General features: G+C 44.5%; 1 protein-coding gene across 1 annotated transcript in view; it reads left to right on the top strand.

Annotated features, from left to right (window-relative positions):
* sfxn5.L (sideroflexin 5 L homeolog) overlaps positions 1–27160 on the top strand; it is an 89943-nt gene extending 62783 nt beyond the window's left edge. The window contains 2 exon segments of the mRNA NM_001197285.1: positions 8350–8467; positions 27083–27160. Coding sequence (NP_001184214.1) covers positions 8350–8467; positions 27083–27160 — 196 coding nt within the window.
* Positions 27161–27777: the final 617 nt, after the last annotated feature.

Genomic DNA, 27777 nt, shown 5'->3' with positions numbered 1-27777 from the left:
ATAGGATCTGTGCAGCCACTGGGACAGAATGCTCTGTTATACAGATAGCTAGAATCTCAGCTGCCATAAAGCAGGACAGGACTGCTGCTTACAATGGGGATCAGATAGGATCTGTGCAGCCACTGGAACAGAATGTTCTGTTATACAGATAGCTAGAATCTCAGCTGCCATAAAGCAGGACAGGACTGCTGCTTACAATGGGGATCAGATAGGATCTGTGCAGCCACTGGGACAGAATGTTCTGTTATACAGATAGCTAGAATCTCAGCTGCCATAAAGCAGGACAGGACTGCTAGTTAGTGAGAGACCTGAAGGAGATTTAACCATTTGATTACAGTTGCCTGTGCAAACCGACATAAGTTTTTCGCCGAATAACCAAAGTTTGTTAAACTTTTTATTTAATTTTCTCTGATAAAAAAAAAGAATTGTGGTCTGGTGAAATTGTTGATTGCTGCAGAAATTGGCGGCTCAGTATTATCACTTATTCTGTAGCAGATGAGGTCCCTTTAAAATGGAGACTAATGACCGGCGGTACTTAAAAAAAAAAAAAATAATTGAAGGCAGGATCCTCCGAATCTTAGAATCAGCTGTCCAATTAAGAAATTACACCTTCTTCTTTTAATTGGGGGGGGGGGACCTAACCCGTCCTCACTCTTTAAATGAAGTCCTATGGCTGATTAATTAGGATGCTCCATCCAGTATAATGGGCAGTGGACTTCTTCGTTACCACTCGGCAGGACGCCTCTCACTATCCATGTTAAGTTTAAATTGGTCCGTTATTTCTCGCCTGTGTTTCTTCTCTTTATTACTTTGTTGGGCTTAGATGATTAACGGAGAGCAAAAGGGCATTAATTACAAACGATGAAACTTCAGAGAAGGGAGAGGACTGGGGGGGGGGGCAATTTAAAGGCTAACAACAACCTTAATAAGTGATGTAAGTCAGGGCTCAATTGCAAATCATTGATGGGATCCAGCTCCTCTTCACACATAATTTGGTGTATATTTGCTAACTCATTGCACACAGATATTTTATTACCCTTGTCCTCTTAAGCTCTTAATTTCCACTCTGCCATCACAACGAGCTGTCACGGCCATTTGCTTAAGTAGCCCTCCCTTTTGTCTTCTCAGCCGCAGGAAAGCCCAACCGACTTCTCCATGATCTGCTCTAGTTCTTTAGGGTCTCCTCCTGCTCCATCAGAGTGGCTCTCTTAATGGGGAAATCTCTTGTTCCATTCAATAGAGGGGATATCCTTCATGCATTAGATGGGGGAATGGAATTCTTAGGGAGCAGCAGAGGTGCAGTATCTGTGAGGAGTTTGTAATAGGCACAGTGACATAAAGCAACAACTGCATATTCCTATGTAGCAAACTTACCCTTTTCTCCTACTACTCTAACTACTTGGTTTGCATTACTTTCTCTAAGGAACTTGTATCTTTATATAGTCACTGAACTCCTCAGTGACTTCTAATATCCTTATCATTTACAGTAGGGGGTACATTATCCCTTATAATACATGAGTGATACTCAGAGTTCCCTGTATAACTCAGCCTGCAGCCTTGTGCCTTTATATGGTCACAGAACAACCCCTCAGTGACTTCTAATATCCTTATCATTTACAGTAGGGGGTACATTATCCCTTATAATACATGAGTGATACTCACAGTTCCCTGTATAACTCAGCCTGCAGCCTTGTAATAGTCTCTGGGAAGGGAGTGTGGGACTGTAGCTTCCTTCCCAGAGACTATTATCCACTGTTACTATAGGCACCATCTCTCCCTACTATACCTGCTATCCCACAGTCACACTCCCTTCCCAGAGACTATTATCCACTGTTACTATAGACACCATCTCTCCCTACTATACCTGCTATCCCACAGTCACACTCCCTTCCCAGAGACTATTATCCACTGTTACTATAGACACCATCTCTCCCTACTATACCTGCTATCCCACAGTCACACTCCCTTCCCAGAGACTATTATCCCACTGTTACTATAGGCACCATCTCTCCCTACTATACCTGCTATCCCACAGTCACACTCCCTTCCCAGAGACTATTATCCACTGTTACTATAGGCACCATCTCTCCCTACTATACCTGCTATCCCACAGTCACACTCCCTTCCCAGAGACTATTATCCACTGTTACTATAGGCACCATCTCTCCCTACTATACCTGCTATCCCACAGTCACACTCCCTTCCCAGAGACTATTATCTACTGTTACTATAGGCACCATCTCTCCCTACTATACCTGCTATCCCACAGTCACACTCCCTTCCCAGAGACTATTATCCACTGTTACTATAGGCACCATCTCTCCCTACTATACCTGCTATCCCACAGTCACACTCCCTTCCCAGAGACTATTATCCACTGTTACTATAGGCACCATCTCTCCCTACTATACCTGCTATCCCACAGTCACACTCCCTTCCCAGAGACTATTATCTACTGTTACTATAGGCACCATCTCTCCCTACTATACCTGCTATCCCACAGTCACACTCCCTTCCCAGAGACTATTATCCACTGTTACTATAGACACCATCTCTCCCTACTATACCTGCTATCCCACAGTCACACTCCCTTCCCAGAGACTATTATCCCACTGTTACTATAGGCACCATCTCTCCCTACTATACCTGCTATCCCACAGTCACACTCCCTTCCCAGAGACTATTATCCACTGTTACTATAGGCACCATCTCTCCCTACTATACCTGCTATCCCACAGTCACACTCCCTTCCCAGAGACTATTATCCACTGTTACTATAGGCACCATCTCTCCCTACTATACCTGCTATCCCACAGTCACACTCCCTTCCCAGAGACTATTATCTACTGTTACTATAGGCACCATCTCTCCCTACTATACCTGCTATCCCACAGTCACACTCCCTTCCCAGAGACTATTATCCACTGTTACTATAGGCACCATCTCTCCCTACTATACCTGCTATCCCACAGTCACACTCCCTTCCCAGAGACTATTATCCACTGTTACTATAGGCACCATCTCTCCCTACTATACCTGCTATCCCACAGTCACACTCCCTTCCCAGAGACTATTATCCACTGTTACTATAGGCACCATCTCTCCCTACTATACCTGCTATCCCACAGTCACACTCCCTTCCCAGAGACTATTATCCACTGTTACTATAGACACCATCTCTCCCTACTATACCTGCTATCCCACAGTCACACTCCCTTCCCAGAGACTATTATCCCACTGTTACTATAGGCACCATCTCTCCCTACTATACCTGCTATCCCACAGTCACACTCCCTTCCCAGAGACTATTATCCACTGTTACTATAGGCACCATCTCTCCCTACTATACCTGCTATCCCACAGTCACACTCCCTTCCCAGAGACTATTATCCACTGTTACTATAGGCACCATCTCTCCCTACTATACCTGCTATCCCACAGTCACACTCCCTTCCCAGAGACTATTATCTACTGTTACTATAGGCACCATCTCTCCCTACTATACCTGCTATCCCACAGTCACACTCCCTTCCCAGAGACTATTATCCACTGTTACTATAGGCACCATCTCTCCCTACTATACCTGCTATCCCACAGTCACACTCCCTTCCCAGAGACTATTATCCACTGTTACTATAGGCACCATCTCTCCCTACTATACCTGCTATCCCACAGTCACACTCCCTTCCCAGAGACTATTATCTACTGTTACTATAGGCACCATCTCTCCCTACTATACCTGCTATCCCACAGTCACACTCCCTTCCCAGAGACTATTATCCACTGTTACTATAGACACCATCTCTCCCTACTATACCTGCTATCCCACAGTCACACTCCCTTCCCAGAGACTATTATCCCACTGTTACTATAGGCACCATCTCTCCCTACTATACCTGCTATCCCACAGTCACACTCCCTTCCCAGAGACTATTATCCACTGTTACTATAGGCACCATCTCTCCCTACTATACCTGCTATCCCACAGTCACACTCCCTTCCCAGAGACTATTATCCACTGTTACTATAGGCACCATCTCTCCCTACTATACCTGCTATCCCACAGTCACACTCCCTTCCCAGAGACTATTATCTACTGTTACTATAGGCACCATCTCTCCCTACTATACCTGCTATCCCACAGTCACACTCCCTTCCCAGAGACTATTATCCACTGTTACTATAGGCACCATCTCTCCCTACTATACCTGCTATCCCACAGTCACACTCCCTTCCCAGAGACTATTATCCACTGTTACTATAGGCACCATCTCTCCCTACTATACCTGCTATCCCACAGTCACACTCCCTTCCCAGAGACTATTATCTACTGTTACTATAGGCACCATCTCTCCCTACTATACCTGCTATCCCACAGTCACACTCCCTTCCCAGAGACTATTATCCACTGTTACTATAGGCACCATCTCTCCCTACTATACCTGCTATCCCACAGTCACACTCCCTTCCCAGAGACTATTATCCACTGTTACTATAGGCACCATCTCTCCCTACTATACCTGCTATCCCACAGTCACACTCCCTTCCCAGAGACTATTATCTACTGTTACTATAGGCACCATCTCTCCCTACTATACCTGCTATCCCACAGTCACACTCCCTTCCCAGAGACTATTATCCACTGTTACTATAGGCACCATCTCTCCCTACTATACCTGCTATCCCACAGTCACACTCCCTTCCCAGAGACTATTATCTACTGTTACTATAGACACCATCTCTCCCTACTATACCTGCTATCCCACAGTCACACTCCCTTCCCAGAGACTATTATCCACTGTTACTATAGGCACCATCTCTCCCTACTATACCTGCTATCTCACAGTCACACTCCCTTCCCAGAGACTATTATCCACTGTTACTATAGACACCATCTCTCCCTACTATACCTGCTATCCCACAGTCACACTCCCTTCCCAGAGACTATTATCCCACTGTTACTATAGGCACCATCTCTCCCTACTATACCTGCTATCCCACAGTCACACTCCCTTCCCAGAGACTATTATCCACTGTTACTATAGGCACCATCTCTCCCTACTATACCTGCTATCCCACAGTCACACTCCCTTCCCAGAGACTATTATCCACTGTTACTATAGGCACCATCTCTCCCTACTATACCTGCTATCCCACAGTCACACTCCCTTCCCAGAGACTATTATCTACTGTTACTATAGGCACCATCTCTCCCTACTATACCTGCTATCCCACAGTCACACTCCCTTCCCAGAGACTATTATCCACTGTTACTATAGGCACCATCTCTCCCTACTATACCTGCTATCCCACAGTCACACTCCCTTCCCAGAGACTATTATCCACTGTTACTATAGGCACCATCTCTCCCTACTATACCTGCTATCCCACAGTCACACTCCCTTCCCAGAGACTATTATCCACTGTTACTATAGGCACCATCTCTCCCTACTATACCTGCTATCCCACAGTCACACTCCCTTCCCAGAGACTATTATCCACTGTTACTATAGGCACCATCTCTCCCTACTATACCTGCTATCCCACAGTCACACTCCCTTCCCAGAGACTATTATCTACTGTTACTATAGACACCATCTCTCCCTACTATACCTGCTATCCCACAGTCACACTCCCTTCCCAGAGACTATTATCCACTGTTACTATAGACACCATCTCTCCCTACTATACCTGCTATCCCACAGTCACACTCCCTTCCCAGAGACTATTATCCCACTGTTACTATAGACACCATCTCTCCCTACTATACCTGCTATCCCACAGTCACACTCCCTTCCCAGACACTACTATCCCACTGTTACTATAGACACCATCTCTCCCTACTATACCTGCTATCCCACAGTCACACTCCCTTCCCAGAGACTATTATCTCTGATATCCACAGTAAGAGTGGGATAATAGTCTTTGGGAAGGAACTGCTACATTTGGCTTTAGGCAGTTGCAAGTTGTTGTAGTTTATGGCAGCTCAAGGACTGGTAAATGAAAAGCCTTTCATCAAATGAATGGGCCCCGTAACCAAGAAAGGTTCCGTTGTGACACTTAGTTGAAGCAGTGCAGAATGATGAGTAGAAGACATTGATCCTCCACACTTTCCTTCAGTCACAGTTAGGGGATTTTATTTCAGCAGAAAGTCACAGCTTCTCACAATGACAGAGCCAAGGGGTTGGCATAGAGTCGGAGTCATCTGCACTTTTTTGTTTTGTACCTGTGAGTAAAATAAAAGCAAGGCGACACCATCATTACAGCCGACAATCTGGTCTATTCATTGAAGAAGCAAAGTCTTGTACCTATCACCCCCCGTCACTGACACACTTTCACGCTTGCACGATCGCTACTTCCCGTATAGGTGTCCCCACACTTCCTAATCTCTCCATCACATTGAAGTTTAGTCAAACAAAGCCGGGGAGGCTCAGTCTGTCTGTTCTTCTGTAAGTCTCAGCCCTTAGGGCTTTCATTTGTATGAGCACTTGCTGAAGTCATTATGTGCCTCTCATGTTCCCCTCTGATTGTGCCAAGGCCCATACAAAACACACACAGTGCAACCAAAACTTCTTCCCTCCAACTAATGAGCAGTAACTGTTAATTAGGCATTGGGCTATTCGTTGTGGGGGAAGACAGACAGAAATGATCTGTTGGGTTCTGTCTTCTTTACAAGTCACCCAAGGCATTTCAACGCCTGATTAAAAGTGGATGGGTATGTGCCAAGATTTGGGGGGAAAGAAAGGGACCAGCTTCCCTGCTATTAAACTGTTGACTTTGCTTTTATGTAGCGCCAGATGTGTGAGATGGTAATGTGTAATGTGCTCAGGGCTAGCGTTGCACCTGGGGGGACGCTACAGGTGCTAGTCCAGTGGGGGGCTGCCAACTGTATACCCAGTGGGATATTTGGATGGCAAATACAAAGCCAACATGGACCCATGCTACCTGACCAGTGCTGGCCCCAAATGGAATAGGAAAATGGTATGGGGAAATAAAGGAAGGGGGTGAGCAAAAGAAAGGAGGAGCAGTGATAAAATAAGGGTGTGCCTTAGGCAAGAAAGAGAGAGAAGGGGAGGAAAGAGGTGGTTTAAAGAAGAAAGGGGTAGATGTTGGGGAGTAGGACATGCATAAATAAGGGCTGGATGGCAGTGGGGTTAGGTTGTATGGGACCCCAAGAATTCTGATGGTGACCCTGAGTGCGTTGATCAGTGTCATTCACTGTGGGTGCCATTATGGAAGGGCTTGCATAGGAGTAAATTGATTGGATTAGTGGATGCTGCAATTTGTAGCTTTAACCAATCATACAATCTGCATTAGGAGGTAGGTGGAGAGCTCGCGCTCACCCATAAATTACTCTTTAACTAAACAAGCTTGGTGCCCAGTGATAGAGGCTATGGCAGCCTCCTAATACACATGGAGAAGAAGCAGACTGGCACAAAAGACTGCAATTGCAGGGTACAACCTTGCCAAACGTTTCAGTGCCCACTTGACAAAGGGCCATGTCCTGAAACGTTGCACGTCCGCATTAAAAATTTTGCAAGGTTGTACCCTGCAATCTCAGTCTTGTTGGCCAGTCTGCTTCTTCTCCACCTGCATCAGGAGGTGGCATTTAGTCAGTGACCTTTGGGAGATGTCCTGCACCCACTGATGACACTGTCAGACCTTCTCTTAAAACTGTCCCATTATTCGTGGATTTCACGTTCCGGAAGGAAAGAAGTCGCCAGGCTCCTCTCCTGGTTCCTGTTCCGTGTTTGTGCAGTGACAGTTTGTTACATAGGCCGATATGAATGCACAAGGTAAACAAAACATGAGCGCATGTAACACCTGCTGATTTCCTTGTTTCATAACGAATGAAATGCAGTCGCTCGGTGTCAAAAACGTCCATTTTACTGCAAGGCTTAAAATAGGGATCTGCTAATTTAAAGCTGGAAATGTATTGTTAGAAGCTACAAACAGCCTAGTGCCGGCAAATATGTTCCCAGCCAGAATTAATGTCCCGCTATCATAATGAGCTGAACCCAACAAATACTAGCAATGCACCCACTCCAGGATTCGGTTCGGGATACGGCTAGGATTCTACTTTTTCAGCAGGATTCAGATGTGGCCGAATCCTAATTTGTGTATGTAAATTAGGGGTGGGAAAGGAAATCCTGTCACTTTTCATCACAAAACAAGGAAGTAAATAAAATTTTCCCCACTTTTTCCATTCCCAGCCTTAATTTGCACGTGCAGATGAAGATTCAGATTCAATTCAGTATTCCCAAATAGTTGATTCGGTGCATCCCTAAAAAATAGCAACATCTACAGTATTGGCACCATATCCAGTGACTCTGTCTCTGTCTCTTGCAGGACGTCTCTGCTGCGCTCATACCCAAGACTGCTCCTCCCCGTGCATAGCCTCGTGTGCCTTGCTGCCTTTGGACTGGCTCTTCCTTTAGCCATCAGTCTCTTCCCCCAGATGTCAGAGGTTAGTGTTGTTCTCCCTACCGACAAACACATTGCTCTGCTATCACCGTGTGTGTAGGTACAGCCCATCAACCTGCACTGTAAGTGGCCACCTCCAGTCAGCCATTTGGCTTCCACAGTGCCAGGGCCTGAAGGTAAGAATATAGGGGGATCTCATTTAGCATCATGTTTGTGTTACACAATAAACACACACACGTGCCATGAGAAAGTAGAGGAATGTCTGTCAATACTGGAAAGGTTGTTGGTTGTATTTGGATTTTGTCCTGGAAATACTCTCCATGGGCTACAGGCCTAAACTTGCTCCCTATCTCTCAATCCCCCAGCATCGTGGCGCACACACAAATGCACACAAACACACCTGGCACCGGGTTGTTGTTGGTCAGTGACCTGTTGGTATAAACCACCTGGGCCATACCTAGAGCGATGGTTCCCTAGTGAGGCCCAGAGCAGTGTCCGGGACATTACCTTTGGTTAGAATGAATTTGCTCTGCAGAATAGTTATGCAAGTTCTATTGAAGGACATTTAAAGTTACATTTGTTTTGAACGCCTATTTGCCACCGTAGATATTCCTGAGGGTAAAGCTCATTGTTTAATAATAGCTTCATATATCTGTAACAACAGGTGGAGCTGAATGGAGACCAGGCTAATATTTGAACTTTGAACAGGGGCTTGAACCAAAAACATAAATCTTAAAATCACTGATCTAGGCTTCTCCATGTTTAGCTGACCACTCCCCTGCTGATACCATTCTCTGTTCAATCGGAGATATTGTAAAACTACAATTCCCAGCATCACATCCATAGTTTAGAGATTGCTGTGAGGAATCATTCAACAACATGTTGAGAGCTATGGGTGGCCGAACCATTACCTACACCCTGACTGACTGGGGTCTTCTATGTCCTCTCTGTATCTGACATTGCATTTGTTCACTTATTAAACAACATTTTCTCTTAAGCACTGCTAGCAACCCAAAACCCATCATTCCCCAGTGCGAGGCGCCAAGAATTCAGTGGCCGCGAGCCCTGAGCTCCCTCAGATCCATGAGTAATGCCAAGTGCCCAGATGCAAGTAGTCGCTTATTTTTCATGTGGATGTCTCAGAAATGTACCGTTCGCTCATTACTTACCGTCTGTGTTGGCTCCATTATGCCAGTCTGAGGTCATGTGGCCATCGCTGATTTTATGATTAGTGAGATGATTAATAACAACATTTGGGAATTAAGGAGAATGCTGTATGGGAGAGAAAAGTACTGATCCAAGAACAAAACAAGTGTTATTGCCCTGTGCCTTATTTATCTAATGATTCATCCACCCTAGCATTGTGTATCCTCCTTCTATTGGCCTCTGTCTCTCTCTTTCTGCCTTGTGTATCCCCTTCCTCTGTCCCCTCTGCACCAAATATCTTCTGCCTCTGCCCTCAGTATCCCCAATGGCCTTAACCCATCTGCCCTGAGTTTCCCCATGAATAACCTGCCTTTTTTTCCACTGCCCCATCTCTATCTCCACTGTCCCATGCATATTCTTTATCTCTTGCCACTGTCTTCATTCCCTTTTCCATCTCCTGTCTCTGTCCTCAACTCCCCTGTGAATTTCTTGCCTCTGTCCCCAACTCCCCTGTGAATCTCTTGCCTCTGTCCCCAACTCCCCTGTGAATCTCTTGCCTCTGTCCCCAACTCCTGCCTCTGCCTCCTCCTGCAACAATAATAATAATCTACTATCTAAGGGAACCACAACCATGGCTTCAGCATTCCAGAACTTATAAATACATATAGGTTCTCATATAAGCAATGTTACTTGAATGTGAACCCTTTTAAACAATGGGAATATTTGAAGGCAAGCAAGCATAGCCATCTGATGTTGCAGTTGCTTCATTTTGGTTTGAGCTTTCCCTGCCATTGGAAGGGAATAAATATCCCATCCATAGGGAGATGTTTTTGGCTCCCAGGAGAAGTTGAGAAGATAACCTGTGCCTATTGAGCACCCAAGATTTGGTGACACTTCCCATCCCTGGGAGTTGGGAAAGGGATGAATTATCCCTCCCCAGGTTTAGGGGTATGTAATGCAGAAAGAGACACTAGTTGCAAGGGGAATATCCAGTATTGATGGAACAGTGGTCTGAATGTGAATCAGGATCACACATACAAACCTGCTTACTGACATTTGTTCAGTTAATATCCTCCGTTCTTCTTGTTCAACCCCTAGAAAGAGAAATCAGGACTAAGCAGAGAATGACTTGATTTATATTAATATTATATATTGTAAGTGAAATGGCCAACGGTGTGGATTACCCCTTCCTCCTGGCAGTGCCACCCTACCCACCGACTTCACCCCTCTCCTTCCCCCAGTGCAGCCCATGAAGAGCAGCAGCCAAACGTAGGGTGTTTTTCTCGCAATCTGTCGGAGCCCTCCTCTTGGCTGGCAGGCCGAATCACAAACAGCAAAAGGTTAATGAGCCAATGTGCAGTGGGATTATTTCAGGGAGATGACAGTGAACCAGTAATTACTAATTAGATGCAGTTTAACAGGAGGAACAAGTGAAATCTCCTCTTCACCAACTGTCAATAATTAGCAGATCTGGTGCGGCTGAAATGTGTCCACAGTTAAAAGGCTGACGCTTTAATGAAATGCCACTTCACAGAGGAGCTACGGAGAGGTCGGAAGAGAGGGCTCGGCGAGGATTTTGTCCTTTTTTAACCAATATTTAGAGGCAAAAATACCAGAGACAGTCGAGTGTAGCCTCCCAATGGGGATGTCAACTCTCCAAAATTTTTCAGGAGTCGCACAGCTTTGGCCCATCATTCCCAGTCTCCCCCAGTAACAGCCCAGTCAGTTGCTTCCCATAATTTGCAACCGTGAGATTAAAGCAGCCCTGAGTGGGGGCATAAATGGGGGGCATGACCATGGGGCCTAAAACATAGCTGCAAAATAGTTCCAGTGGCTTGATATGAGCCAAGTGATTTCTACTGACATTAATATTGAGGGGATCTCAATGCACTAGCGTTGGGGCCCTCTCCACCTATGTTTTATTCTAAGGATATAACTGCCAAAGTGGCCGAGAATTTAGAGCCGGGTAAAAAAAAAATTTTTTTCCAGAAAGTGAAATTCAAATAATTCCTGCCTCCAAAACAACAATTGGAAAGCTTCCATGGAATGTAAGCTTTGGGTTTTATGCCTCTATAAAGAGAGATGTGCTCCCTTTCAGAGAGCATTAAGCCTGGCAGGGAATAATTGCCGATCTCTCCGCGGGGGACCATTTATATTGCTGAACGGGAAGATGCTTTCATCCCATTGTGAGCAGTGGCCTCTTGTTCTACATACAGGCGTGTGCCTGGAGAAACCCTCACATCTTTCCCTCGCTTGTGACCTCCAGCCCATGGATAAAGCATCACTATATGACCCCGCAAGTGTCTCTTCTCCTGCAAGAAATCCCCCTCCCTTCTCTGTAATAGAGGTTGTCTTAATTATATCCATCTTGGGGCTTCTCAAAAATCCTGGTCGGCATTTGCCTTGCAGTGTTACCCCTCTGTACTATAGGTTCTCCCTGGTCACCTCTTGCTTGTATTCATTATAGCGCTATTACTCTGATCCTTGCCATAAAGCAATATGGCTGATGCCAGAAAGGAAGTTCTTGCACCTGAGTGCCAGGAAATACTGTCCCCCATGCACCCAGATTATTGTTTCAAAATAGAGTAAATAAAATGTTTCCCTGCAAGCTGCACTAGTTTACACAACATGAACTTTTGTGTGTGTGTGTAGTACATTGTCCCTTTAATGGCACAAATCCATGCAGTTGTAACCCAACGTTAAATCCCAATATATCTAATATATAGATAGTGATTGTTCATTTCCGATTTTTCCGAGCAAGCAGCACATATATTTTGCACGGTTTCAGGCTCAAAACATAATTTCTTTATCTAAACAGAAGTTAAGGGGGGGCCTAATTGTCTCGGCGGCTGCATTTAGCCACATTGTTTTTGTTATTTTGGTTGTGTTGCTGTTGACCTGCTTTATAACAAGAACAGTGATTAAGAACGAGGAAAACGTGTTCAGCAGATATTGTCTTGTCGGCAAGCGCGGATCTGCCATCTGATTGTCTCCAAGTCTTGCCGAGCTATAAACGGCATCACTTTCTCTGCCTCGCATGTAAATAAAGAAATTTTCCACTCTCACTATCCCCAGCCGCCATCTCTTGGGCAATTGCCAACATTAATGGAAAGCGGTATTTGCCTTTCCCTTGCTATACTCTGCACTGCCGGTCCTGACTCTTGAAACAATGTAGCACAAGCCAGCGAGTTAATAGATAGACGGGGGCGTATTCTGACTTCTTCCTGCAGTGCAACTCCCTGAACTGAATTGATAAATGTGAGTTATTCCAATGAAGCAAAATAAAGACAAACAAATGTGGGGTGGCATGCCCCTCAAATGGTTGGGAAAAACCATTAACACAAAAAGCTTTAATATTTAGGACTTTTGAAGGCAATCCCACTTTAAAAAAAGTAAGTCGCCAACATTTTTTACAACTGTAATTGCATTTCCGGCATACAGGAAATGATGTCACTGACATAAGATTGAGGAAGATGAAGCTTCGATTAATCAGTTCGCCTGGTCTGAGGTGGCGAAGTAAACTCTGGCGAAATAGGTAACTTTCCGTAAAATTGGCATCTTAGTTGAGACCGTTGGCCAGAGTGAAAAGTCGCCTGGCGATAAAGTGCAAACGGATGGTAACAACGGTCTCTTACGCTAGTGAATTGTCCTCTACGCCTGTCAGTGAATTGGTGATGACCCTCGAATGGGATTTCTGGTGAAATGTCGATAGCGTCGGCCACTTCGCCCTTTAGTGAATTTGCCCCTATGTTGCAAAATTAGCCATTAACGTGCCAGCCATCCTGGCAGGTTTAACCCCAATACTCCAGTTTAAACTGGTGAAACAGAAACCATTCCCTATATCTACCCAAGAGCTCTATAAATAAAGGCACAGAACACACACAATGCACTTTTATAACTGGGGCAATGGGAGCTTTTCCATAGGGAATTTACATTGTGGAAGTTTGTGCGGAAGGTCAGGGCTTGCTCTTGCCCAGATGCCTTAGGGTGATCTTGACCAGACCCCTTAGGGTGCTCTTGCCCAAATCCTTTAGAGTGCTCTTGCCCAGACCCCTTAGGGTGCTCTTGCCCAGACCCCTTAGGGTGCACCTGCCCAGACCCCTTAGGGTGCTCTTGCCCAGATCCTTTAGGGGTGCTCTTCCCCAGACCCCTTAGGGTGCTCTTGCCCAGACCCCTTAGGGTGCTCTTGCCCAGATCCTTTAGGGTGCTCTTGCCCAGATCCTTTAGGGTGCTCTTGCCCAGACCCCTTAGGGTGCTCTTGCCCAGATCCTTTAGGGTGCCCTTGCCCAGACCCCTTAGGGTGCCCTTGCCCAGACCCCTTAGGGTGCCCTTGCCCAGACCCCTTAGGGTGCTCTTGCCCAGACCCCTTAGGGTGCACTTGCCCAGACTCTCGCTCAGGTGATGCCCTCCAGCCAGATCCAGGACATGGCTCATTATGTCGATGGGGGAACAATTATCAAGTACCGGAAAAAAGTCTTCTCCCCACTCAAGTGCCTTTTAAGTGCTGCTTTTAAGTGCACAAAGAGTTAAGCGTGAGCTGTTTTTAACCCGCCTGTTGGATGTCGGTGTTTTCCCTTTGAATCCTAATGGCTGTGAGCCTTTGAGGTGGGTGCTGTTTAGAGTGCAGGGTGTCAGGCTTCTGTTTATGGTGATGCCACCAGGACACCTGAGGAGCCGGGCGAGTGGATAACTGACATAGTTTTGTCTGACGGGGGACAACACATCAGTAAACATGAAAGCACAGCTGAATGATATGAGGAGGAGGCATTTCCGGCACCCTGAGCTCATTTGCCCATTAGGAAACACATCTGCACGGCCCGGTCATTGGGGCCTCCTCTCTTTACCTGTAAATCATATTATTATACAGCCCTAAGCATTGATGTACACTCCAGTGCAAAACTCAATGCAGCATCATACATACCTTCAGTCTTTGGGGACTCTAGTAATCTCAACTCTCTATACACAGCCCCAATAGCCCCTCATTTGTACCAGCCAGAGAGGCAAGTACTGGCCCCTTCTCATTCTCCTCTTGGGAATGTTTATTCTATAGGCAAGACAAAGGCTGGCAGAGGATGCTGGGAGATTATCTAGACAGATCAGTAGTCGGTGTCCGCAGTGCAGCTGGGTGTGGGCTTCTCTCCATGATTAGAGGAGTCACCAGGAGGCCTGGGCTATTTTAGTGCTTGTTCTACATTCCACTAAACCTGCCCATCTGTTCTGTAGTCTGAATGCAAATGCAGCACAGGATTATAGTAAGAAATACATGTATTATTTCTCTTGCTGTTGGGCTACGTACTGAACTATGAAATGATCTGATCAAATACAAGGCCTTATTCTCCTCAGGACTAAAGTCTTATTTGCTTGTGGCTCGTCCTCTGTTATCCCTCCCTGTTATATCCTTATAATACACAAAAGCCATGAATATCTTGTAAATTATATCCTTATAAACAGTGAGTTCTGATGTCATCAGTTATAAACGGTGAGTTCTGATGTCATTTCTGTCACATGACTCATTGAAATTTGTGTATTATAATAAATAAAGTACCTCCAGTTGCAAAATATGAGGATATTAGAAGTTACCTCGGAGTTCCATGATCTGTATAACTCGGCCTTCGGCCTCCTGTTTTTATATGGTCATGAAACTCCTCGGTAACTTATAATATCCTTATATTTTACAATAGGGGGTACTTTATTCACTATATCCCCAGTCCCATTTTACTGTCTCTTTTCCTCCCCCTGTTCCTATACTCTCTGCCACCATTCTTATCTCCCTATGGCGACAGCCACTACACCTACCTACCATACCTACCATTGCTTGCCCAGTTGTCAGCTAACAGGTTAAATGCCCAACACCCATACAGGCATGTTGCCCTCCTAACAGACGGGCCAGTGTGTAGGCTTACGGCAACCCTGAATGGCATGTGACTATAGTGTGGGAGCGGAGGGCATTCTTCCCAGCGTGCGTCCTCTTCTGCTTCATCTCTTACCTCTCTACTCACTCCTTCTATATTCCATTAGCAAATTCAGCATCTTATACAGGATGCTTATGTATTATAAGGGATAATGTACCCCCTACTGTAAATGATAAGGATATTAGAAGTCACTGAGGGGTTGTTCTGTGACCATATAAAGGCACAAGGCTGCAGGCTGAGTTATACAGGGAACTCTGAGTATCACTCATGTATTATAAGGGATAATGTACCCCCTACTGTAAATGATAAGGATATTAGAAGTCACTGAGGGGTTGTTCTGTGACCATATAAAGACACAAGACTGCAGGCTGAGTTATACAGGGAACTCTGAGTATCACTCATGTATTATAAGGGATAATGTACCCCCTACTGTAAATGATAAGGATATTAGAAGTCACTGAGGGGTTGTTCTGTGACCATATAAAGGCACAAGGCTGCAGGCTGAGTTATACAGGGAACTCTGAGTATCACTCATGTATTATAAGGGATAATGTACCCCCTACTGTAAATGATAAGGATATTAGAATCACTGAGGGGTTGTTCTGTGACCATATAAAGACACAAGGCTGCAGGCTGAGTTATACAGGGAACTCTGAGTATCACTCATGTATTATAAGGGATAATGTACCCCCTACTGTAAATGATAAGGATATTAGAAGTCACTGAGGGGTTGTTCTGTGACCATATAAAGGCACAAGGCTGCAGGCTGAGTTATACAGGGAAATCTGAGTATCACTCATGTATTATAAGGGATAATGTACCCCCTACTGTAAATGATAAGGATATTAGAAGTCACTGAGGGGTTGTTCTGTGACCATATAAAGGCACAAGGCTGCAGGCTGAGTTATACAGGGAACTCTGAGTATCACTCATGTATTATAAGGCAGGGCCGGACTGGGAGTAAAAAGCAGCCCGGGCAAAAAAAATGCAGCCCACATGTAAACACACAATGGTTTGGTACTCATTCACACATATATTGGGGTAAAACTGCAACAATTATGTGCATAAAGAGCTGCCTTTCTCGCTTAACGGTACTTAATGTAAAATATTACAGTTATTAACAAACTATTATTATTACATTATAGTACAGTAACATATTTTTTACTGGCACCACACAAATCTAATGTGTCCTTATTAACCATTTTGTTGATTTGCCATATTGATAAGGATTCAATAGTTTACCATTACAGTATGGGGTACATTGCTACTTATAATATGCTAGTGAAAAAACAACTCACCCACTTTCTACTCTTCTACACTTTCCTATGGGATTTTCAGAAATGTATTTATCAATGAGTCAAAGTTACACATTTTGCTCTAAAAGGCATTTAATTGTAAGCTATGATTATGAGTATCGTAGCACAGAACACATAAGGTTTGTTGTAGTAAAGTCTACTTTTTGTTTACTGGCCTGGTGTGGGTTTATTGTGAGTGCTACCCCATCCAGATTTATGGTTGCCACCTGGCCGGTATTTTACCGGCCTAGTCGGTAAAACACCCGCCAAGGCCGGTAATACAAATTTACTGGCAATGTAGCTGCCGGTAAATCTGTAATATCCCTAACTGAAGCACTTGGTCTGCCCCAATCTGCAGAAAATCTACCTTTTCTTTGGCGCCTGGTCAGTTGCACGACACCCCCTTTTGCAATCACTACCCGACACTAAACAATCATTTATATACCTATGTCCAGTCTGGTTCTCATGGGCTTTGGTCTGGCCCAACACTATGTTAGAATGTTTAAATACATTTAAACATAACAAATACCCCCCCCATGTTTCACTTACACTTTTTTTTACCAGGGATCAATTAGATTATAGGGTCTTTAATTAGGGTCTATGCAGAAGCCAGGAGGGCTTCATGTACATATCCAAGATATTTGTTTTTGCTACAAGATGGGAAAAACGTGATCCCCAAATTCTACTGAATACCGACACACAGGTATCAATAAACATAATTTCCCTTGTTATCTGGACTTTAGCTATACACACACCAGCTACTTTCCCCCTGGGCAGAACACAGAGCAGCACTACTCCCTGAACAAAACAAATGCTAAAAAAAAAGTTATTTGAATCCCAGATGCCCATTAATAGTAACTTTCCCCCTGGGCAGAACACAGAGCAGCACTACTCCCTGAACAAAACAAATGCTAAAAAAGGGAGGTGAAACAGACCTTTCTCAGCCATGCTGTCTCCTGTACTTCTAATAATCAGCTCTCTGCTGGCAGGCTGCAAACAGCAGACCGTTTCTAATTGATGCTCACTCTGCAATCCACTGATCATGTCTGCTGTCTGCAGCCTGCAGACTTGCCAGCAGAGAGCGGATTATTAGGAGAAATACAACAGGAGACAGCGCGGCTGCAGAGAGGTCTGTTTTACTGCTCCACACAGTCAGGGAAAAGGGCAGGGAAGGGGACTTGCAGGGGCAGTTGACTCCCGGACAGAGCGGCCCACTAAGTAAGAAACAGAGCGGCCCCTCGGGCAATTGCCCGTATGGGCACATGGTCAGTCCGGGCCTGTTATAAGGGATAATGTACCCCCTACTGTAAATGATAAGGATATTAGAAATCACTGAGGGGTTGTTCTGTGACCATATAAAGACACAAGGCTGCAGGCTGAATAGGGAACCCTAAAAAGGCAAAACCCCAGAAGGCAGAGTTTTACAGGTCAGGGAACATTGTGATATACTCAATCCAGGATTTGATTTGGAGTTGACTCTGTGCCACCACTTTTTGCAGGATTTGGATTCAGCCTATCTGAGTGCAAGTACATGAGGTCACGTGACTTGTGGCAATATCCGTGTGCGACAGTGAGTGGTGTAGATCTTGTTCAGTGTTTGCAAAATAACGTGACTTTTGATGTGCTTTGAACCTGTCCAACTCATGGCCTCTGGGGCCTTCAAAGAGCCGACTATTAGATGTGTAGTTAAAGAGCAGTGAGTTAGCGAATTGTTACTCATCTGCACTTAGGCATTAGGCTCAGGTATCCATTACATCTGACCTGGTTATGAGCCTTGAGCTGTGACAGTGGACGGATCTAAAGCCATATGTCATTTTGTAAATAAACACTTGTGTCTTGGTCAACACTAGTATTTGTATTTAGTAAATGTAATCCTTCCTCCTTATTCTTCCACCCTCTTCTGATTCCCATTACCCCCCAGTCCCCTCTCCCATATCAGCCTCCTTGTCCCACTTTAACCCAACAAATACTCTACATTGGAGCAGTGGGGGGGGGGGTATGTTGGAAGATGGAGAGAGGAGAACCAGGTGCTGATGGGAACACTTTGCAGCTCTTCAGTTGGGGGGTTGCAGATCAGCAACAAGCTTATACTTTATATCAATAATGGGAAGGGCCACTATTACATAGAGCACTGATCCTAGAGACTGCCCAACACAAAGCTGTCTGTCATATAGAGGTGCCACCTGTTGAGCCGTCCGTTGGGGATGGGGTCAGCCCAAGCAGGGAGGCTTTCTCTCCAGTATCTATAACTAAATCTTATCTGCACATTAAAGCACAATCAGCCAAACATAGCATCTGTGGCTTAGTAAGGATGGGCCAGCTGGGAGCAGACTCTTCTCCCACGATATATTCACATGTTCCCAACGAGAATAGAGCCTTGGCGGCCCTCCGAATCCATGAGACCAGCTATTAATGAGAGCTGCCCACCCGTCATTAGAAGTGCCCAGACTTATTAGACTGATAAATAAAGATGCCGGAAATGTAAATGCAAGCACTTGGCACCTCCCCGCCATCTTTATTTCCTGCCCTTCTCCATTGTTAAATGAATAAATGCCTGCCGACGTGGCTGTATGTGTGTGTATATATATATACAGTATATATATTATATAAAGGAAGGGCAGATGCACTAGGGGCATGTCTGAAAAACAGAAATATTTGCAGTTGCTCTTTTTGCAGCACACGGTGGCTTTGCATTTTCAGCAGTGCGGTTGGTCACACTTTTTCCCTGATGTGACTTACAGGCGGGAATCAAAAAAAACCTTTATTTTGGCCCTGCCTTTTTGTCCTTTGTTTTTATGATTGGTCTCCGAATAGTTACGTTTCTGTGCCGACAATACAGTTACAGTGATGCCAGTTGGGGTGCTGCAGAATTCTGCACTGAAGTCCGTTTTTTCAAAAGAGCAAACAGATTTTTTTTATATTTAATTTTGAAATCTGACATGGGGCTAAACATAGTGTCAGTTTCCCAGCTGCCCCCAGTCATGTGACGTGTGCTCTGATAAACTTCAGTCACTCTTTACTGCTGTACTGCAAGTTGGAGTGATATCACCCCCTCCCTTTCCCCCCAGCAGCCAAACAACAGAACAATGGGAAGGTAACCAGATAGCAGCTCCCTAACACAAGATAACAGCTGCCTGGTAGATTTAAGAACAGCACTCAATAGTAAAATCCAGGTCCCACTGAGACACATTCAGTTACATTGAGTAGGAGAAACAACAGGCTGCCAGAAAGCAGTTCCATCCTAAAGTGCTGGCTCTTTCTGAAATCACATGACCAGGCAAAATGACCTGAGATGCACCTACACACCAATATTACAACTAAATACACTTGCTGCTTCAGGAATGACATTTTATATTGTAGGGTGAATTATTTGCAGTGTAAACAGTGTCATTTAGTAATAAAAACGACACAATATAAAAATCATGACAGAATCCCTTTAAAGGCAGCAGGTAATGAGGAGTCTCCCACTCATCCGCAGGGTTTCCCGCAGGAATAAACCCAGTGTGAGGCCTAAACTTTGCTCCTGTGCGGCACAGATTGTGGTTTGGTGAGGGCCCACGAGTCTAAATGGGATGCAGGCTCACGTTTGACACCCACCTAGTTCATTCATATATTCATGATGCAGATGGAGGAGCTCCTGTTCTGACACTTGCAGCCCCTTCTCCTTCCCTGCACCACATTGTGTCTTCTTGCAAAGCAGATTATTCACTTGGATCTTCTTCCCTTCCTTCTCCTGTATTGTATTGAGATATATGGTGGGGGCTGGGGGTCTCCGTTAAGATTCTCGTTCTTCCTTCTACCAAGAAATAGGTGCAAAATGCTTATAATTCACATAACCATCGTAAGTATCCTAAATGAGGGTAACTGTTCGCCATACTCGAATCGTGTGGTGGGCAGTTAGAGAATTGTTTTCCCGTTGTTCAGTTCCTTTTGTGATTGACTTTGTAGCTCACAGCCAAAAGCTCCCACCTCCTTCCCACTCGTTAAATGTTAATGATGAAAAACAAGAGGAACATTAAAATAAATATTTCCTTCGTACAGGTGAACGGCAACTCGTTCTACATGTTCTTACGCCCACTTCCAGGTGAATTTTTTTAAATTCGACCACAAACTTGCTGTGAGAATTGAATGAATATCCTTCACTTTTGGTTGGGCCTCTTTGCAGAGAATGACGGCCCAGTCTATCTGATCGGACTCAATCACTGCTCCCATCCTTATCTCCCTACTAAACACAGTTTCCTCCTCCTGTCTCATTTAATTCTCTCCATAGCAGCACTAGATAAGAATAAACAAGAATAAAGGCAAGAACGTGGCAATGGAGATGCGATGCCTGTGTAGTTACATTGTAGTAATATGGAAGGCTCGTCAGCTGACACAACTCATTCTCCAAGGACCTCCTGGGCCAGGTGGAAAACTCCAACAAGGCTTCTACATTTTGTAGTCATACAATGGTTTGATGGATATTTGGAATAAAACGGCCCATGTGCTGAACTTGATAGGACGTGGTACTCGGGGATCTATAGAAATGAGGTTCTTAAAAGAGAACTAAACCCTAAAAATGAATGTGGCTGAAAATCGCATATTTGATATAGTGAACTTATTGCACGAGGCTAAAGTTTGAGCTTGTCAATAGCAGCAATGATCCAGGACTTCAAACTTGTCACAGGGGGTCACCATCTTGGAAAGTGTCTGTGACACTCACATGCTCAGTGGGCTCTGATTGGCTGTTGAGAAGCTAAGCTTAGGGCTCCTCACTAATTATCCAGCAGAAAATGAGCTTCCCTGGCTGTAATATAAGCTGAGGCTACAGGTTTGCTGATTATTCAATTCTGATGCTAATTGCACTGGTTTCTGTGCTGCCATGTAGTAATTATGTGTATTAATTACTAATCAGCCTTATATTGTGACATTTCTATTCTATGTGTACTGTATATTTTGAGTGGGTCCCTAAGCTCAGTAAGTGACAGCAGCACAGAGCATGTGCAGTGAATCAGCAGAAAAGAAGATGGGGAGCTACTGGGGCATCTTTGGAGACACAGATCTTTACTGCTAAAGGGCTGTGGTTGCCTTGGGCTGGTACAGAAGCACAAATCATCATGTACAACATTTCTAGCTACTTCTTTAGTTAGGTTTTAGTTCTCCTTTAAAGTCGCTGTCTCTGGTGTAGGTGCTTGGATTGCTGTTAGTACTCGGTATACTGTATTTTTGTGATTCTACTTCATGACCCCTATCCCCTCTCACCTTGTATGTAACGAAGCACAAAGCTTTACAAATATGCGTATTAGCAGCAGGATATAAATCAGGGCCGTATCCCTGTATTACGCTCATACACGGACGCAAATAAACAGGCAGGGCTCTAAGGGCCCATTAACAGCCGCTTTTTCTCTCTTTCCAATTCTCACCTTGTCACCAAGCTCTCCATTGGCCCCGACAGTCACAATTTGTGCAGCTCAAACGTAAATGGAGATTTCATGTATTTATGTTCCGTGTATTTGTTCCGTGTTTGATGCGCGTCAGCTCGTATGGAAGCCGGAGCCACATTCATAGGCACAGCCCTCGCTCCGTTTCTCCCTCTCCCTGGGTATAACAGCTGCGGGGCTGATGAATATGCAAATGGCTGTGACAGTATTAGGTGCAAGTGTTTATGTTGCTCCAGAGATAATGATGTTGCTGTATTAACACTGTACAACTGACATAACAAGTCATTTGGAGAAACTAAATCCCCAACTCTGGATCATTGCCTTTCACAGGCTAGCGACAGTTCTGCTCTAAATAAATGAGTATGACGTAGAGAAAGCAGCCCTTCATCCACACGTACCTTCCCTCATTCCCTCCTCTCTGCCAGGCCCTCGGGCACCTTAGTGGGCAGTTGCAGGACAGTTGCAATTGCTCAGTATGAAAAGAAGGTCCTTGCATGGGGAAAAGTAGGTTTAGCACATTAACCCTGTGTATTGTGATCCCACTGGACTTGAGTCGGACTCAAATAGGAGCCATGGTTATTACCAGCCCCTCCTGCACCTTCCCCAAGTGCCAAAAAGTCAACAGTTTCCCCATTCTGCTGCAGAACAGGTGCTGTACCTTTATGGACATCCAAATTTAGTAATAGGCTTATAATACACAAAAGCCATGAATATCCTGTAAATTATATCCTTATAAACGGGGAGTTCTGATGTCATCAGTTATAAATGGTGAGTTCTGATGTCATTTCTGTCACATGACTCACGGAAACTTGTGTATTATAATAAATAAAGTACCCCCAGTTGTAAAATATGAGGATATTAGAAGTTACCTCGGAGTTCCATGACCTTCGGCCTCGTGTTTTTATATGGTCATGAAACTCCTCGGTAACTTCTAATATCCTTATATTTTACAAGAGGGGGTACTTTATTCACTATTTAATTATTATTCACTGACATTTGTGAATAATAATAAATAAAGTACCCACTGTTGCAAAATATGAGGATATTAGAAGTCACCTCGGAGTTCCATGACTTGCCCTCCGGCCTCGTGCTTTTATATGGACATGGAACTCCTCAGTAACTTATAATATCCTTATATTTTCCAATAGGGGCACTTTATTTACTATATAATTATATTTTCCCAGGCAATGAGACTAGGTTGGGTGGGCCAGACAGCAGGTCTCCTTAGTGACCCATACTTCCTATATTCCAGAATAATTGTCACTTTTAGGCTGTACCAAGTTATGTACAGATATCTTAGTTAAGCGACACCCCTTTTGGACTTCACCATTTCACTCGGCTCAGCTGGGGGTATGCTGTGCAGTTTTAACATTAGAAAACGATGCCTTGGCCATTCAATGAGCCCACAAGCCTCGAGTGCATCACTGTAAGGACTCCTGGGGAACAGGTTCAGCAGACACAATCCTATTGGATTGGAAAGACTCTTTGACTTTAAAGGGCACCAATCACCAGCCAAAGGTTGGTTTTTGGAGACTCACAGGCACAACTTTTGGATCTAATTATAATGGTAACTGACAGATTTGTTTCTTCTGTCCAGGAGAGGCTTCTGGTTGCACCTAATGGTCTAAACCTCATCACCAAGGCACAGAGCCAGACATTAAAGGGGTTTTTTATATTCAATTTTGAAATCTGACATGAGGCTAGACAAATTCAGTTTCCCAGCTGCCCCAGTCATGTGACTTGTGCCTGCACTTTAGGAGAGAAATGCTTTCTGGCAGGCTGCTGTTTTTCCTTCTCAATGTAACTGAATGTGTCTCAGTGAGACATGGGTTTTTACTATTGAGTGTTGTTCTTAGATCTACCAGGCAGCTGTTATCTTGTGTTAGGGAGCTGCTATCTGGTTACCTTCCCATTGTTCTTTTGTTTGGCTACTGGGGGAAAAGGGAGGGGGGTGAAATCACTCCAACATGCAGTACAGCAGTAAAGAGTGATTGAAGTTTATCAGAGCACAAATCACATGACTGGGGGCAGCTGGGAAACTGACAATATGTCTAGCCCCATGTCAAATTTCAAACTGAATATAAAAAAATCTGTTTGCTCTTTTTAAAAATGGATTTCAGTGCAGAATTCTGCTGGATCAGCACTATTAACTGATTCTTTTTGAAAAAAAAAACATGTTTTGTCATGACAGTATCCCTTTAAGTATTTTATAGAATGGCCAATTCTAAGCAATTTTTTAATTGGTCCTCATTATTTCCTGTTTTCCTATAATTTTTTAATTATTTGCCTTTTTTCTTGTGACTCTTTCCAGCTTTCACTGACGCCACCTGAAATCAAATGTACTGTTATTGCTACTTTTATTATTTCTATTACTCTTCAGACCCTCCCCTAATTATATTCCAGCCGTTTATTCAAATCATTGCAAGGTTGTTAGGCTAATTTGGACCCTAGCAACCAGATGGCTGAAAATTGCAAATGGAAGAGATACTGAATAAAAAGCTAAATAACCCAAAAATCACAAATAATAAATAATGAAAATCGATTGCAAATTGTCTCCAAATATCCCTCTCTACATCCTACTAACAGTTTATTTAAAAGTGAACACCCCCTTTTAAGGGTCCAACCAAGTCTCTTCTTACCTGTACACTGGGGACATTAGTAGGAACCTTTAGCTTTCTAGGGGTCCCAGCCATGCCTTTGCATAGCATCAGGAGTAGGATAGTGAGGAGATGAGGTGGGCTGGTATATAGTGGTCCCACTAAGAGTCTTACCTGCCCATATGGGATTAGTGGGTGCATGCGTGGGTGCTATAAGGGGTAATTGCTCAGGATTAGTGGGTGCACGTGTGGGTGCTATAAGGGGTAATTGCTCAGGATTAGTGGGTGCATGTGTGGGTGCTATAAGGGGTAATTGCTCAGGATTAGTGGGTGCATGTGTGGGTGCTATAAGGGGTAATTGCTCAGGATTAGTGGGTGCACGTGTGGGTGCTATAAGGGGTAATTGCTCAGGATTAGTGGGTGCATGTGTGGGTGCTATAAGGGGTAATTGCTCAGGATTAGTGGGTGCACATGTGGGTGCTATAAGGGGTAATTGCTCAGGATTAGTGGGTGCATGTGTGGGTGCTATAAGGGGTAATTGCTCAGGATTAGTGGGTGCATGTGTGGGTGCTATAAGGGGTAATTGCTCAGGATTAGTGGGTGCACGTGTGGGTGCTATAAGGGGTAATTGCTCAGGATTAGTGGGTGCATGTGTGGGTGCTATAAGGGGTAATTGCTCAGGATTAGTGGGTGCACGTGTGGGTGCTATAAGGGGTAATTGCTCAGGATTAGTGGGTGCACGTGTGGGTGCTATAAGGGGTAATTGCTCAGGATTAGTGGGTGCATGTGTGGGTGCTATAAGGGGTAATTGCTCAGGATCGGTGCATGGCAGCTGGCGAGCAAGAGGTTAAGGATTTGTCTCCCAGCGAGGGGCACCTTGGGTGACTAGTTTGGGATTAATATTCAGTTGTGTGTGAGTGTAGAGAGTGTAGAAGTTGCTAATAATGGCAGTGGGAGGAATATGCTGCATCTGTTGTGGATAGCTGTACAAAATTAGCTCCTCACACCTCTGACACCCAAGATGGCTCCGCTCACAATTCCCCGTTTGCCTCCCCAGCCCCTCGCTCGCCGCCCGCACTTTTATCCCGAGCCGGGGAAATATATATATATTTTTTTTTTACTTTGCAATTCCTCTTCTTTGTGGTGTGATATCTATGCATCATTTCCTTTTATGTTTATATATTTCTCCTTCATTAGTGCTGTCTGAAGGGTGATTAGATCCTTCAAACATTTTACAGAGGTTAAACGTTGATTAAGATTTAATTATTACTGTAAATAGCTCGGAATGGCATATGGTGCAAAAACCTGACATATGTGCATTTGAATAAATGAAGTGCTATTTCCCATGATGCTTTCCGTGCGCTTTAACAGCTTTGCTTAAGGGTTGCGTCGCACCTCATGCTACTCCCATCTAGCTCTGCAGCTTCTTGGCTCCGCACTTCAAACCCACAACTCCCTGCGCCTCCTTCTTCTCCCAAACATTCAATATTTCAGCTCCCTAAACTGTTTGCCACTATTCCCCGCTAATTTGTCTCGCTCGCTGCAACGTTTTCCTTTTCCGTCGGCTCCCAGCTCACTAAATAAAGTTTCTGTGTATAATGAGCTGCGTATGTGTCATTACTTTGTGTATCCACTGTGTCTATAATATATATATAGTATATAATGAGCTGTGTGCTTGTGTGTGTATAAACTCTAAATTGATTATACGGCAAGGAGGTTGGATCGCCCCTTTGCCATTTTTGTTACACAAACATTCGCGGCGGTAAACTTTATATTTAAATTCTGCTCAGAGGTGACTTGGATCAGGTGCGCTTGCCCCAAACCCTCCGCTTAACAATTTTTCTCCAGAAGTAGAAACATGGGTCACTCACTGCTCCTGTTAGGTGCGAAATGCATTAGGATGCAGCACCCCAAACCCTCAGCAAAGGGGAGACATCAATCCCTTAAACCCACGAAATGGCACGCACTCAACAGGACTCCAGGCAGCGGTAAAATTCAAGTCACTTTATTGCACAAACATGTATAATCCTAACGCGTTTCGCACTAAACGCATTAGGATTATACATGTTTGTGCAATAAAGTGACTTGAATTTTCTCACTGCCTGGAGTCCTGTTGAGTGCGTGCCATTTCTTGTGTGTGTATTCCATAGGTGTGAGTATACAATGAGTGCATACAGTGTGTGTCTTTCTCAAAGGGGTTGGCAGTTAGAAATACTTGGATGTAGAATAAGTTGGCACTTTGTGAACCTGCTAAAACCTGACTGGGATTTGTTTTTTTGTTTTTTTAGATTGAGACCTCCAGACTGGAGCCAGAAATAGCGGCCAGAACCACCTCTAGAACCGTGATCTACAACAAAGGACTGTAAGCGGCACAGGCTCATCTCCGCCACTCCAGGCATCGGGGCACCGCTCTGACCTGTACAGGGGGAGGAGACAAGCCGCTCTCACAGTTGGGGGGTGGAGTTAACATAGTTATCACCTCCCCATGGCAGAAGGGGGTCACTTTTAACATTGACAAGGAGGATAATAAATAGCACAATGTGGTACTGACATTTTAGGAAATAGATTTCAAATAATTCACTCAGTAACAGCACTGCATGAAATGTGCATTAATCATTAACAAAGAGCCAGTGCATTATGTCATTCTTGTTAACCTTAGGGCCAACTGGCATTCACTGCTGGGCATCTCATTACTTCTATGCTGAGACTTACAACAGCCAGGGTTCCATGCCTAGTGCCTGACATTTCTACAGCCAATGTCCCATGCCATTTGCAATCACATTCCAACAGCCAAGATTCCATGCCATGTACAATCACGTTCCTACAGCCAAGATTCCATGCCATATACAATCACGTTCCTACAGCCAAGATTCCATGCCATGTACAATCACGTTCCTACAGCCAAGATTCCATGCCATGTACAATAACATTCCTACAGCCAAGATTCCATGCCTTCTGCAACCATGTTCCTTCAGCCAAGATT

This window comes from Xenopus laevis, chromosome 1L (genome assembly GCF_017654675.1).
Source record: "Xenopus laevis strain J_2021 chromosome 1L, Xenopus_laevis_v10.1, whole genome shotgun sequence".
In the NCBI taxonomy this organism is placed as follows: Eukaryota; Metazoa; Chordata; class Amphibia; order Anura; family Pipidae; genus Xenopus; species Xenopus laevis.
This window is presented reverse-complemented; position numbering and strand designations above follow the sequence as displayed.